The sequence below is a fragment of the Brienomyrus brachyistius genome, chromosome 23 (assembly GCF_023856365.1).
Source record: "Brienomyrus brachyistius isolate T26 chromosome 23, BBRACH_0.4, whole genome shotgun sequence".
In the NCBI taxonomy this organism is placed as follows: domain Eukaryota; kingdom Metazoa; phylum Chordata; class Actinopteri; order Osteoglossiformes; family Mormyridae; genus Brienomyrus; species Brienomyrus brachyistius.
This window is the reverse complement of record NC_064555.1, coordinates 13075825-13091036: the sequence shown is the minus strand read 5'-3', so window position 1 is coordinate 13091036 and position 15212 is coordinate 13075825. Positions and strand designations below refer to the sequence as shown.

Sequence of the window (15212 nt, the reverse complement as noted above, 5' to 3'; positions counted from 1 at the left end):
GGGAGTAATAGGCAGAATTATAAAGTGTTGTGCTGGGTGCTTTTTAAAGGGCGGTGTGTAGATAAATAATAGTAAGAGAATCACTACAGGGGGAACCTCAGGAATATGGTGGGGAAATGCTGAGGAAACGCCTCTCGTTTTGGCTGCCTGAGGTTTGGCAGAGGTGATGGGCCAGGCAGGCAGATCACGTGAGGCAGGGGTGCACAAAGGTCGCCAGGATGCGCAAACTGACAGGATCAGACACCCGGCGAATCCAAACCCAGCTATCCACAGAGCGATCCCTGCCGAGGAGCCAGGGAGCGGAGAAGGGTGGCTACGGGATTCCAACCCCCACCCCCCCCCCCCGGGAGGAACAGAATGTCTGCTATCTGGCTGGGAGGTGACTGGCTGGTTTACAGAAAAGCAAAATCTGGAGGCAAAAAAACCAAACAGCACTGAGCCACTCGCTAAATACCCCAACGCGACACATCCCGTCACGTTGATGACACAGTGAAACAGTGAAGGCCATCTGTAAGCCTTCTGGGCAACCCCAGCCCCCACCGCTGGCCCCCTAATCACGAGTGGTAATGGCACCTAGATCCAGAGAGGCAATCAAAGTACAGCATGGGGCTGCTGCTCAGGCTCTCCAGCACCTCAAACCAGATAAGAGCGCCGCACTAATGGCCAGGCGGAGAATATCTTGGGTGATGATTTGGGGGGGGCAGCAGCCAAAGGGCAGAAACAAGTGAGAAATTCACCGTGAAAGACCAAAGCTAGGGGAGGCCCCTCATTATCTAAGCAAATCACAGCTCATGAATGATGTAAACAAGCTCATTCTGCTGGGACTCTGGTAAGGTGGGGAGGCACCTATGCTCATTCAGGCACAGAGCTGAAGGCGCCACCAGCAGAATCAAAGCAGCATCAGCTCTCACCGAAGCTGGATGGTCCTCACATTTCCAGGCTTCTACACTTTTTCAGTCCAAAGATGATCGCGGTGGCTGACCTGTGCAAAAAATTTGTAGCTCGTTTTTCGCACTGGAAGCCACGTTTACTAGTGAAAAAAATACATCACCCGTGAGCAGTGTAAAAACCAGCACCAAGCTGATTGGCTTAAAATAGCCCAGAAGCACAAGCAGATGTCCTAGTCACATAGACTGATACCATCTAGGCTGACCTTACACGGTTACCCCGTTCCCCACCAGCATCCTGCAGATACAGAATTTGGATACTAAACGATACAAAGCAAGTTAAGACAAGAAAGCCTGGTTAGCGTCAATACACAAACCTGGCACAAGCCTCCCAGTATAGCACCATACACCAGTTAGTACCACCCTATTACCAGTATATTTTCCCAATTCAATCATAATTTTATAAGGCAGTGAATATTTTCACAAGTCCTGCTAGAAATGAAGATTATCCCAGAACGCTACTGAACCAAAAACAAAACCCCGAATGACGTGATTTATTGATAATTAGTGTGTATAGTATGGCAATTTAGACACTCAATGTCCAGACAATGTAAAATATTTTCTCCAACTTGAACATTATAGGTCGCTAGCTAAATCTGTCCAGTTTGAAAGGGAAAAAAAATCATGAAATATGCAATATAGGACGATATGACACATTTTTTTCTGAAGGCAAGGTCGTTTCAGAAGAATGAACATGCCGTCTCAAACGAGTAGGTAGAACAAGGGAACTGAGTACCGTCCAGCAGTATCAGAAACCTTCTTTACGAGGTTCTCGCAAGGTCATTATTGTATTATAATTAGCATAGAAGTAAAAAAAGTCGTACGCTGTCGAATACGATGAAATGATAACAGAAAAGACATTTGTCTGTTTTTTAACATTATGGCGAATTGTCAAGGAAATGTGTGGGGAGCACGTCAGGATATGAGCATATGAGCCATTCCTGCGATCATATTTTGCAGCACCCTCGCTAAACCATCACCTCCTGTTCCATGTCATGTAATATACGCAAGAAACGATAAAGGGACGTTTATTATATTTAATGAATTTATGCTACCCCTGAAAATGGGCAAGACACCATTGTATTCCATATTTAGTTAAATATCCAAAGCAAACAATATAGTGCGTGTCGAATTTAATGATGTTTGCTATTTTGTAAGAACCAACTTCACTGTCCGTATATAAGAGCTTTAAAAATGACGAGCAGGTACCATAAAATTGGCTATAAAGCTTAAGGGAAAATGTACTCAGCTGGGCATCAGAGCAGCGAAAATCCAGCGTAAAGGCAAATGTAAAACTGCGCCTTGCGCTCTCCCTCGCGTTATTACGCAGCGCCTAATACTTCTATGCATATACGATTTGTTGAATTTAAACACAAAGTACTGCTATTTAAGTTGACTACTTTATATTGAATGTAGTAACATTAAATTTTACTTGTATTCTACTTTGTGTCGGTTAAAGGGATGCTTTCAGAAAATGTTTAGGTGAAGAAAAAAATATTCACAAATGCAAACGTGTTTATTTTTGGCATCAAAATAATAACCTATACAAAAAAAGCCAAGGTTTTTTTGACAAGCCCTAGGTATGGGCGACGTGCAAGATGGCTTCACGGTGAAGGCTCAATTGGGAAAAGACAGTCCTTACGGACCTAATAATCACATTGTCCTTCAATCCGGAAACTACTGACTAAATAAAAATAAGGTGGCTCTTACCTTCACGGGGAATGTCTAGCAGCCCGGCGCCTTAAGTACGCTGGAGGACGGATGGCGTGGGATGGAGATCCGCTGCGATGAGGGATGCAGCTCGGAGCCTGGCGGATGGCTGGGGGATGGAGAGAGGAGCGCTGCCCCAGCGCCCAGCCTCCGTCGTGACAGCCCCCCTCCCCCTCCCCAGCTTTCGCTCATCGGCAGAAATACGCCGCTCAAGGTTTTGGGGAGGAAGCGACGGCGAGCCTCTTATGTGTCTATAATCACTACTCCCTTAAAACAATCACTACTTTTTTACGCTTGTCTACCGCCTAGCCTGCAAGTCCGTTACCACCTGCTCATCTGTCACCCTTCTACAAGCAGTGACTTATAAATAGTACATCACAAAATCTGTAATACATGGCATACACTATTTCACATTTTATTTGCCTTTTGCAAACAAAGGCATGAATCCGTATTCTGTTATGCAAATAACAGAATACTATAAGCCACATCTATATAAGCAATGACATATGCTTTGTGTGTGTATGTTGCATGGTCTGTAAGCTGCTTTATTGACCAGGTGCACTTATTGATTGAGAATATAGGACATTGATTTTTTTTCTCTCAGTTGCCACATTGTGCTCATCTGGACTATCACCGTTCTCGCGACGCATATACAAGACTAACATTATATTTCCTGCATCTGTGATACTATTCGGCTGAAGCGGTAGACAAATTATGAACACAAATAGAAAGAACACAATTAAAAAAAAAGAACACAACTGGGAAAAAAACGTCCGTATTTCATACACGAAATTTAATTTAAATTTAATTTAAATGCTGACATTTATTCGAAAATAATGGCCGGACCACCTTACCATATTTGCGGTTTTGCAGCAAGAAGATTAAATGTCTTTCAGATAAATTTGAATTTGGTTCCTGTTAAACACGTCGGATCAGCGAAACATCTACAATGCATTTTGTGGATTATAATCGCGCCGACACATTTTATTTGTTTAATCTAATTATGAATGATATCGAAATGCAGAACCATAAATGTAAATGTTTAATTTAGGAAAAGGAGTCACGCAATCATTAATCAATTATCAATGTTATATGCCTTTGTGCATGTGGTTATCACGTTAATCATCACATCACATGACTAAGCAATCCTCACCAGCACTCTCTAGCTGCAAATCCATTACCATATAGGTTAATATTGGTCTCATTTTGAATGAATGAGTTTATACCGCATGGGCAGTGTGGTTACGGGAGTGTGTGGGTACTTCCTGTGGTCTTATATGTATGCAAGTCCAGTAATGAAGATCTGTGTAAGACATTAAAAGATACACCTTGTAAATGTGCACAGATTGCTGAGGCTGCTCTGAATTCTGCACCTGAGCTGAATCGTAAAGGCTGCTGTCCACACAAGCAACCGCAGTCGTCATGCCAACCTGCCAAAGCTCCTCCCTCAGTATATCATCACCAGACCAGATGTAGGACTTAGCTTGGGGACAGATGAGAGGGAGAACAACCGTGAGGTGGGGGGGGGAATGGCACAGGGTGGAGGGACCAGTCAGGAGTGTTGGCGAGTGAATCATGCAAAAGGCCCCCAAATTGATTGTGACACTAACACCCCTTGACAGCTCCATCCTCTTCACTAGGAGGGATCTTCCCTGGTTCTTTCACCACGTCTCCCACGGTGCTCATGGTAACTGACCTAGAGCACAATGAGCGAGTGTGGATGGGCTCTACTAAGAAGGAGGGGCCCCATCATAGGAGGACCTACCAGAAGGCAAGTGTAAGTAGCCCCCTGCGTCCCCTTAATTTCCAGACGATACGTTAATGCTATAAAATAACAGAATCATTTAAAATTATTGCAACATGCCTGTTACTTGCATTTTTAGTTTTCAGAATAGACAAAGATGCCCCCCGTTCTGGCTATAATGGAATATTCCTACTTTGAGACTTCACGCTACTCAGCTTTTCTAGTGATAGTCTACCGGCGCAAAGCAGCCTGACAGAAGAGTAAAATAACGCAGATACAAGACTAACATTACATTTCCTGCATCTGTGATACTATTCGGCTGAAGTGGTAGACAAATTATGAACACAAATTGAAAGAACACAATTAAACATATGCAAATATTGAAGGCTGACCTTAGCCTCAGCAGTGGAGGAAGGCGCAGGCTACATCTTAGCATCACGGAAAAGGGGGAATGCTTACACTTCTTAAATTCAGCTGATCGACCCACTGATATAATGCCCCCCTCCATCATTTTTAATTCCCTATCGGTTCAAATAAATAGCTCAAGCGGCCCACTTAGGACCCCCCCCCAACCTTGTCAACCTAGGGCCCCCAGAGAAGTCATTCCGCCCGGGACTCCATGGATGCAGCAGTGGCGGAACAAGTAAGCCAGAACTGTGGAGACATTCACAGTCCTACAATTATGACCCATATGAAGCCTTCAAGGCCCAAGACGCCCATAGCAAAGGTTAGAAGGCACAGCGAGGAACAAATGATACTGAGGGACCCACGTCTCTCAAAGTAAAGCAAACGGAGCAACACAGAAACCACCAATGTCATGCACAGCATCCTTCCTACACCTTCCTACACTTTGTTATGTGTCAAGATTATCCTGCTTTACGGGGACGCTCAGAATATAGGTACAGTCTATACAGAGGCCATCATGCAGAATAATGGGCTGTAAAAAGCAACGGTTCATGTGGTTTGAAACTCTGCTTTTTCAGTTTCCTTGCATTTCCCTGCATGTTGTAATCACCAGATTCTGACCACCCAGCTTTACCGAATGCACACCTGTGCAATCTGCCTGCATTTTAAATGTCTGCTTCTGTGACTCCTTATTCTTTAAGCAGAATCACCGATGTGATGCACTGAACTTAAAGGGGAATCATAAACAGTGAATCGATGCAAAGTCCCAAGGATCAACACTGAGAAAAGCATTATGATTATTTGAAGGAATATCGGCAGGAGTCTTAAAGACGTGGACAATTAGCGTAAAATCAATAACTGAAAAGTCTGAAAAGGGCAACTGAAATTTCATTAGGGGACCAACCAGACATCAGTCTGCAGAAAAAAACATGGCTGTGATATGCAGGTCTAGAAAGAAAGAAAGAAAGAAAGAAAGAAAAAGAAAGAAAGCAAGAAAGAAAGAAAGAAAGAAAGAAAGAAAGAAAGAAAGAAAAAGATCTTAGAGAAGCATGCAAAAATGGTGCAGACATCCAAATATATCACGGGTCACCTTAAGGGAGGGTTTCCCAAAGTGGGGGTTTGTTAATAAAAATGTAAAAAGCCATTGTAACTGTAACAGGTGGATTGTGATAAATAACCCCCCCCCCAGATTGATAAAATCTAAACAGGGGGACCTGCAAGTCGGAGATAAATGAGGGTCGTGAATCTCTACCACTGATCTTTTGGGAGTCATGGGCTGAAAAGTTTGGGACCCCATTCCTTAAGACAAACAGGCAGTGTGTACAACACCAGTGCTGTGCCCAGACTGGATGCTCCAGCCCATTGGCTGCACTATGACCCGCCTCAGCATCTCATCACACAGCAGATTTTTAAGAATTCCTTGTTTTGTTCTCTTTACTCCTTTATCCATCATGTACATTGTTGAGCCAATTAAGAGTGACGTCTAGTCTTTTCATCCAAAGGCAGAGAGCAGGCATTTGTGGCTGGGGGGGGGGGGCAGCTGCAATGGCCTGAGTACCCCTCCCTTTTGCCAAAATGATTGAATGTGCCCCCCCATTTTGATACTCAGAGTGAACATTACATTTAATGTACCAATCGCTGAGGAGGACACCTGCCCAGTGAAACACCTGCAACTGGAAAAGTCTTCGCCCAGCCTTGGTGGGGAGGACATCTCACAACCAAAAACCCAATAAGACCATGCAAGCCAGGACAGCCACTGAGTCTCCACCGATCTCTAAGATTAAAAAAGCGGCATTTACAAAACACCAGTAAATCCTCAGAAGACACCCAGTTAATGTTTCTGCCAGTCAAGCAGAAGAAAAATCTAAAGGCTTTAATCACATTTGTCCTTCGTTGCTTTGGAAAGCCACCAAACTGGAACATGCCTGCACGTGCGTTCCAGGAAACCGAAAGATTTATCTTCCTCTGTGGATCATTAGAACAATGACAACAATGAGTTAGAATCAGGTTTACACCACGGTACATATATGCTACAAAAACAACACAGCATAATGGCACCTTATAGCAATAGCAGCTTCAGGCCACAAACCTGCACTAAGCAGACAGTATTAGAGGCTCTCATAGCAAACATCCACTGTAATAAAGGATCCCAGGAGTAAAGGTAGATCTCATGACCACTTTCAAAATCAAAGAATTAAATCCCAGCTGTATAATAAGGGACAACTGTTGTCCTACCCCAAGCTATATCACCCCCACCCCCCCAGAGCACTCAACTGCCTATAAACCTGCTACTACCGAGACTCACTGACAAAGGGGTGACTTTGAAATGCCTTTATTTTTTTATTTATTTAGTAGGAGCTTTTATACAATAAGTGAGAGTGAGTGAGTGAGTCTGTCTGCACATAGAGTCATGTGAAAAAATGAGGACATTTAGTACTTTAAGAAATAAACATATCAATATTAAATCTTGTTTCAAATTATATTTGTAGATAAGTGATGTAATTGCATCACTTATACAAACACAAGAAATAAATTCACGTATTTAACAAAAGAAAATTCCTACTGATAAAATAGTTACACCCTATGCCCTAATAGCTAGTATGTCCCCCCCTTGGCTGAACCTCAATAAGACATTTCTGAAAACAAATATCAGCGTCTGAAGTCCCTGACAGAAAATTTTCCCCATTGTCCAATGCAGAATTCCTTAAAGCAGGGGTGTCCAATCTTATCTAAGGGCCGCTGTGTGTGCGGGTTTTTGCTGCGACTCCCTAATTAGATCACTAATTAGAGGACTGACTAGCTGAAGAGTCCTCACACCTGAGTTTGGACAGCTGCCCTAAAGGTTATCCCAACAACCTGCGTACACACTGGCCCTTTGCGGATAAGATTGGACATTCCTGCCTTAAGCTGTGTGATGTTTGAAAAGTGTCTTGCCTGCACGGCTCATTTCAAATCACCCCACAGCGTCGCAGTAAGATTCAGATCCAGGCTTTGACTTGGCTTTTCCAGAACTCTCCATTTCTTTCTTTTTTCTAAGCCATTTCTTGGTAGATTTACTGGAATGTTTTGGGTCATTGTCATGTTGCATGGTTCACCCCCATTTCAGCTTGTGATCTCACATTGTCCTCAAGCACCCTCTGATACGATGAAGGATTCATAGTGGATTATATGATGGTGAGCTGGCCAGGTCCTGCTGCAGCAAAGCAGCCCCAATCCATGACATTTCCACCCACATGCTTCACAGCAGGTATGAGGTTCTTTTGCTCAAAAGCGGTCTTTGGTTTACACCAAACATGTCCTCTGTTACTGTGTCCAAATAGTTCAATTTTAGATTGATCTGTCCAAAGCACATTTTTTAAAAAGTCCTGGTCTTTGTCTAGATGATCTCTGGCAAACTTCAGGTCTTGCCATGTTATTTTTTTGACAGTGAGGGTTTCCTCCTTGCACACCTCCCATGTAAATCAAACTTGTGCGTCTCTTTCTGATGGTAGATGCATGTACCTTGACATCAACTGTTGCAAGAGCTTCCTGTACATCCCGTCATGACATTTTAGGATTCTTGGAGACTTCTCTCAGCATCATGCAGTCTGCGCTTAAGCTGAACTTGCTAGGACAGCCTGACCTGGCCATGTTCCCAATTGATTTAAAGGTTTACCACTTGTATATTATTTTCTAGACAGTGAAACGGCTGATTCCAAGCTTTTTTAACATCCTTTCCAGACTCATAAGCGACCACAAACTTCTTTCTGAAGGCCTCAGGGAGCTCTTTGGATCTCATTATGGTGATACCACTCACTGCAACAATAAAGAGCAAACTAAATGTCGATGGTTTAAATAAGACGGACTCCACCAAAAAGCTTTGTAACGATGTTCTAATCATTTTCACGTGATATGGTGCAACAGAATCTAATTCTAGGCATTTTAATTTGTAATGAATGTGAGGATGTCCTAACTTTTTCCTCAGTGGAAATTGGCATCAGTTAATTTCTTCCGTTAAATAAATTTGTTTCTTGTTCTTGCAAAGATGATATAATTATATCACCTTCATCTACAGATATGACTTGAGAGATTTAATATCGATATTTTTTTAATAAAGACCTAATTATCTTGAGTAGTCTGGAGTCATGATTTCCATTGAGATGTTGCTATGGATTTTTCTAATGTACTTTTTTGCCGCATTAATCACCAGAGAAATAACGCCATTCGGACCCATCATATTCGAGAAGACTGACATCGCTATGGCCGATATCTCCAGAAGCAAGCAACGCTCAGCAGAACCACCTAGACAGACAGATGGTGTTAAAGCCCCCCAAAAATACTGGGGGTGAACTGTCCCTTCAAGTTAACCAACGGAAACAGGGATCAATGACTAATGTCTCCCAAGTAAATTGTGCAAGTTGCATCGTGCATCTCCTGCACGGGGGACATCAAATGGTGGGATTCATTCACAAATAACTGTGATGTCAAAAAGAAAGTTTAATTTCATCGCCAGATGCACAACAGCTTTGGTTTCTGTCCACCTCTCCTGCCAGACATTGAGGGGAAAAAAAACATTCTAAGTATCTTCCTTGAAAAAAATGCAGTCATCACAATCTTAGTTTATGACCCCAACAAGAGAATAATTTTACTGTGATATAATAAATTTGTTTTTAAAGGTCACTAAAATTACCAGTGCTGTTCAATTTAAAAAGCCATCTAAAGGATAACATCACAACTCAAAAGAAACTTTGATCCAGGGCAGTTTATATCAAAGCCAGTTAATAAAAAAGACGACTTTTTATTAAAAGCTTTATTCCTCACGTCCGAACGCTGTACAGTGACAAAAATAATAAAAGAAACTAGGAAGCTGTGTAGCAAACCGATTCTGACAAGAGAAACTCTCAAAGTATAAAATACGGAGACTAAGGGGGCATTGGGCCTCTCATAGGGCCCCGGGGCGGAGCAGGGGGTCTCGGGGGCATGGGGGGCCCCCTCTGAAAGCCGAACGGAGGAGGCCGGGGCGGGCCCCCGCTGTATCCTGGTGGGGGCATGGGAGGGGGTCCCCGCATCCCAGGATGCACTGGGGGACCTGGGCCAGGAAAGACAGAGTGGGTCAGTCACAGCATGGAACTGAGAATGTGATGCGCATTACATTACAACTCACAGGGCTCAGTCAAACATCACGCTAATCACCCCACGGAATCTCACACGTACCACACGCCTGTTCATCTCGTCACTGCACCATCAGGCACCATCATGCTAAGTTTTGGTTCCCTACACATACTCTCTCGCAATTTTCATTAACCGGCAAGTTACCACAGCATGGGGAGGGAAAAGCAACTTACCCATGGGGGGGCCGAAGGGGCCCCTCGGGGGCATGCCCATGGGTGGGGCGGGGGGCATGCCCGGTGGTGGGGGGGCGCGGTGTTGGCTGGCACCCGGAGGAGGTGGCACCATCCCTGGCGGGCCTGGGGGAGGCATGGGCATCTGGGGCATTCCTGCATGGTACACGGGGCAGAGAGAGAGGTGACCACAGAGCCACGGTAACCAGGTAACCGTAACCAGGTAACCACAACCAGGTAACCACAACCAGGTAACCACAACCAGGTAACCACAACCAGGGGAGTGTGATTCCACCATACTAGACGGTGAATGATTAACACAACTCTCTGATCTGCCTTTATGGAGGAATCGTCACCATCAGGCTACAGCGCACATTCTATCTGGTGCAGTTCTATGGCTCGTTCACGGATCTAAAGCCGTTTTTTCAACCAAATCCATTTCCACACACCAATAAACTGGTAACAGCAAACAGTAGTTAGTGCCTTGGAATTCCCCTCTATGCCTTTCGCTCCCTCATCCCAGCGGCATGCACCACATGGAGGAATTGCCCCCTAAAAAGAATTTGACACTGACAACATCGAACCTGTTTGGATTTTCCAAAACCAACATGGGGCAAACAGTTATTTGCAAAAACAAGGTTCGCATGTCAGAAGGCAGCATGATGAATCTTTTTCACCACAACAGGAAACACTCGAAAGATTATGCCGAATATGTTTTTCTTACAGGTTTTATCCTTCTAGGGTTACATCTTTTTAAATAGGTCAAAGTAGTTTGGTTGTACTGTTAAGTAACTTGCAAAACACTCTTAAAAATTCACACGAAAAGAATTGTGATAAGGTCACGGATCGTGATCCTGCATGAAAAAAATTTGCGATGATATTTTTGCCAGATCGGCCACCCCTAACCACAACACTCCACTCCGCAAGACAGCGCCACCCAGAGGGACACAGCAGTTACTATTTACTAGCAATATTTTTAAAAACCCATACAATCGACAGTATTAACCTACAGTATAACTAAATGCATACAGATATGGGGCAGTGAGCAGCTCAGTGGGCTCAGTCTCTGCGCCTGTGATCGGAAGGTCGCTAGTTTGAGCCCCGACCTCGGCGGAGCAGTCACATGTCCGTGGGCCCTTAACCCCCAGCTCTAGGGGAGCCACACTTTTGCATTTGAAAATAGAAAATAAAGGATTTTCTTATTTAGAAGGTATTTCTGCAGTTTAATGATACCCTAAACGAGGACGGTGAGAGGTGACTTACCTGGGGGAGGCATGCCTGCAGGAGGGAAAGGAGGCGGCCCAGGGGGGGGGCCTCCTGCCCCACCTTGAGGCACTGGAGTCCCTGGTGCTGGGGGCATGGGCATCCCTGGGGGCATCCCTGGGGGCATGGAGCCAGGGGGTGGCACAGGCGGGAACGCACCAGGAGGGGGCACTCCTGCCGGGACAAAATCCACGGTGAGGAAAGAGAGGAGGAATGTGGCTCAAAACCCAAAAGTCCCTCAGTCTAAAGCAGGAACAGCAATAGAACATTTAGAGGAAGCAACTTCACCATGTTGTGTACAAACCAGGGAACAAAGACACCAGCTGGCAAGTCCCTCCTTAGCACGTTATGACGTTAATGAGGACTTCAGACCAACAGGGACAGATGAGGTGTGTGTGTGTGTGTGTGTGTGTGTGTGTGTGTGTGTGTGTGTGTGTGTGTGTGTGTGTATGTGTGTGTGTGTGTGTGTATACACACAATCCCCGGGTTATGACGGTCCGTTTTACAATATTTCGACTTTACAATGGGTAAACGTTTTGGTACATCATTCAATTATTTTTTTTATAAAATAGGCTTTGAGTTAATAATTTTGCCCAACTGTAGGCTGATTTAAGTGTTCTAAACGCGTTTAAGTTACATTAGGTGTACTGTTAAAACGCATCGTCCCCTCAGAATATTTTCGAATTCCAATAGGTTTATCGTAACCCCATCATAACCTGGGGAGAGGCTGTGTACATAAAATGTAGCACAGAAACATGGCTTCTGTTAGGGTGACTTGTGCATTAAGGGTTACGACTCCATGAATGAATCATGATTGGTAGTGTGTGACAAAACAAAGTAAAAAAAAAAAAAGCTGTGGGATCATCTCTGGTAAGCAAAAGCAAGTAGAGAGAGAGAAAAGAGAACTGGTCAGAGATAGAGAGATTTTCCTGGGAAGGGGGTGGGACCTGGGGCTGACCTGGCATGGGGATCCCGGCCCCGAGCGCAGTGAGGACCGGCGTTGGCGCCGATGGCGGAGGCGGGGCGTCGGCGAACAACTGATGCGGCCGGTCAGCCTGGGACAGCGGGTTCTGTGCAGCCAGCAGGCGCTCAGCGGCTGAGCCATGCCGCTCGCCCTTGGAGTCCTTCTTAAAGGCGTAGGAGACAGTGATGGGCCGGTTGCACAGGTACTGCCCGTTCATGGCCTCGATGGCAGCATCCGACGCATCGAAGCTGGCGAAGTTGATGAAGGCATAGCCCTTGGAGTTGCCGGTGTCGGGGTCGCGCATGATCTTGGGGGTCTGCAGGATGACGCCGAAGGCGCTGAAGGTGTCGTACAGGAGCTTCTCGTCGATCTCGGGGTCCAGGTTGCCAATGAAGATGTTGGCCCCCACGTCCAGGTTCTTGTTGTGCGCTGAGGCCTTGTTGACTCGAATGGGCTTGCCATAAAGCTTTATCATGTTCATGATCTTTATGGCATAATCGGCATCCTCCTCACTGAGAAACTCCACGAACCCATATCCTACACAACGGGAGGGTCACGTTTCTGAATTTCATGAAAATCATAAAGCAAGCTTTGCAGAGATTAGCTAGCAATTAAATCTAAAACAGCAGTTAGAATATTGATAATTGACTTTATACTCTCACCATTAATAACATTTCTGGTTTGTGGAATTTATGCCGAAGATTTCCAAAACTAACCTTGGTGCTGGCCGGTCACTCTATCCTTGGGCATGTGCGTGTTCACTACCGGGCCAGCCTGCAGAAACAGCTCCCATAATAACGGCTCAGACACTTTCTCGTCCAGGCCACCCACGTACACCGTGGCGTCTGCAAAAAAGAAACACATCAACCGGTGGTATGGCCGAATTAGCGATGGGGCATAGGAGTCATTAGAGAGAAATACGGGATTACAGCAAACATGCCCACTACACACATAACAGCCGTGGGCTCTGAATATTCCAATGAAAACGCGCACACAACCTGCTGGAAACAAACAATGGACAGTATATTTTACCATATCCGGTTTACTACTACCTCAACACCTTGGCAGTTATGCTTACATATTTTCCTTGGCCATTTAGTGACCAGCTGCTATTTGAGCATCTGTGATCTAAAAAAGCCCAAGCAATTGGTCGTTTTCTTTTTACATAGCTCATTAGCAAATTAGCCTATGAATACGACTAATTTTCTCAAGGATATCCAGTGAAAACAGAAAAAAATATTCAGGTTCTATTGTAGCTACATTATAATAACAAATATTTTTCACCAAAGAACTGCTACCTAATCAAGTTCTTCAAATCAAGTTTGCGAAATATTACCCTGGTTTCGCTCCGAAATTGGTCCCGCCGCCATGTCGAACACGGCGTGCAAACGACGTCTGCCGGAAGCGCGCTTCTTCGCTGAACATCCACTTCCGGAAAAAGATACAGCGGAAGCATGACATGCACTCTATCGCCCTCTGTTGCAAGAGATTTTAATCTTATGCAGGTCACAAATCAGATGTGCTGTTTACAGAAGTATACCTCGCGTAGTTTTTCTATTTATCAGATGAACAACTGTAAATTTCCGTTTCATTCAATAGCCTCCCAGATAAGTGTTAATAATGTGTTCGAGAGGTATGCGTTTTGTTTTGAATCTTTCTTCAGTCATGAATTAGTCAACTTTTAGCCCATATATAAAACTGAAAAATCCAGGCTACATTAAATACTGTTCGATATCTGTTGTCTGCAAACTTGTCCAGCAGGATTCCAGGACCCTGACATCCTCTAAACATGATCAAATCCGACTGGCTTGCACAGTCTGATTTTACAAATGACATATTACTTCACATTTGTTATTGTGTAATTTCTTTCTGACTTAATTCCTTTTCCTTCTTTAAATTTTAACGGTAAAAACATGGTGCATAGCAACCACATCGACTGTTTTCAAGTTTCTGTAGGCCAAGTTACGATAGTTTAAGATAGAAATCTAGCTGTACCGGTTTCAGAACAAGTTTAGCTCTTGTGAAATTTCACGTTACTTTAGGGTGGCAAGTCAAGTCACGCTGACCGAGCTGTTTACTAGTAAGTTATACCGTGGGACGGTTCTGTTACACTTCGCATCTCTAATAGCAAGCCAAAGCGAGGCATAAAAATGCCAGAAAAACGGAAAAGGGCGTGAGGATTTCCCAGGCTCCGTTTATAATAATCAAAATCCTTAATATACCGCGATGCTTATTACCTTGGATATGGACCTGCGTCTTATCACCGGCGACTGCTAGGACCATTATGAGGGGTATCAGCATGGAGCTGTTACGGAGAATTTTGTCAGTAATGGGCTTTGATTGTATGAGGCGCACAACATCGACACAGAGGTGCGTATTTTACCTATATTGCCTATTCGTTGCAAACTTACCAGTGCAATAATAAATACAACATACTCATTAAGCTTCTTAGACAAAAATACGCACCTTAAGTGAAAGAATTCCAAAGATGTATCTAATTAATTCACTGACTGATGTGGTTGATCCACATATCGGATTCACAACTTAATTTGCTGTTTTACACAGTTACACAGCATAATGAATGTAGCCCATTTATTCCATTCTGGGAGCAAAACAGAAACTCGGTTTGACAGTTTTCACTGACTGCTCCTACAGCGAGACAGGGGTTAGATGTGCATCTGTCTCACAATGAGCGAGCACGATGTAATTAATGCGGTTTTTGTTTACGGTTTCACACGTAAGGGTGTTATTTTTCAACGGCCTACGACTGTCGGACACAATTGTATCCACTCAGGAAATTATAACCTCATATATCATCAACCACTTTTGTTTTTAGTAATTGTGGGAAATCATGCGCC

The 15212-nt window shown here is 44.2% G+C and overlaps 2 protein-coding genes across 2 annotated transcripts in view; both read right to left on the bottom strand.

Moving 5' to 3' along the window:
* LOC125718820 (synaptic vesicle glycoprotein 2A-like) overlaps nt 1–2975 on the bottom strand; it is a 43795-nt gene extending 40820 nt beyond the window's left edge. Inside the window, exon 1 of the mRNA XM_048992930.1 lies at nt 2658–2975. The gene's annotated coding sequence lies outside the window, so the exon portion shown is untranslated. The remainder of the gene's footprint in view (nt 1–2657) is intronic.
* A 6289-nt stretch (nt 2976–9264) lies between these two features.
* On the bottom strand, nt 9265–13838 carry sf3b4 (splicing factor 3b, subunit 4). Its single transcript, XM_048993867.1, has 6 exons — nt 13691–13838; nt 13071–13199; nt 12349–12891; nt 11391–11564; nt 10131–10283; nt 9265–9874 (listed from the first exon to the last, which is right to left on the bottom strand). Exons 1-6 carry the CDS (start codon nt 13722–13724, stop codon nt 9708–9710), a joined length of 1200 nt encoding a protein of 399 aa, XP_048849824.1. The 5' UTR covers nt 13725–13838; the 3' UTR covers nt 9265–9707.
* Between the last annotated feature and the right edge of the window lie 1374 nt (nt 13839–15212).

Coding starts and splice junctions, on each gene's coding strand:
- sf3b4 (XM_048993867.1), bottom strand. CDS start 13,724: ATGGCGGCGGGACCAATTTCGGAGCGAAACCAGG. Junction 13,200..13,690: donor AATTTCGGAGCGAAACCAGG/GTAATATTTCGC, acceptor TCTTTTTTGCAG/ACGCCACGGTGTACGTGGGT. Junction 11,565..12,348: donor GGCCGGGATCCCCATGCCAG/GTCAGCCCCAGG, acceptor TTGTCCCGGCAG/GAGTGCCCCCTCCTGGTGCG.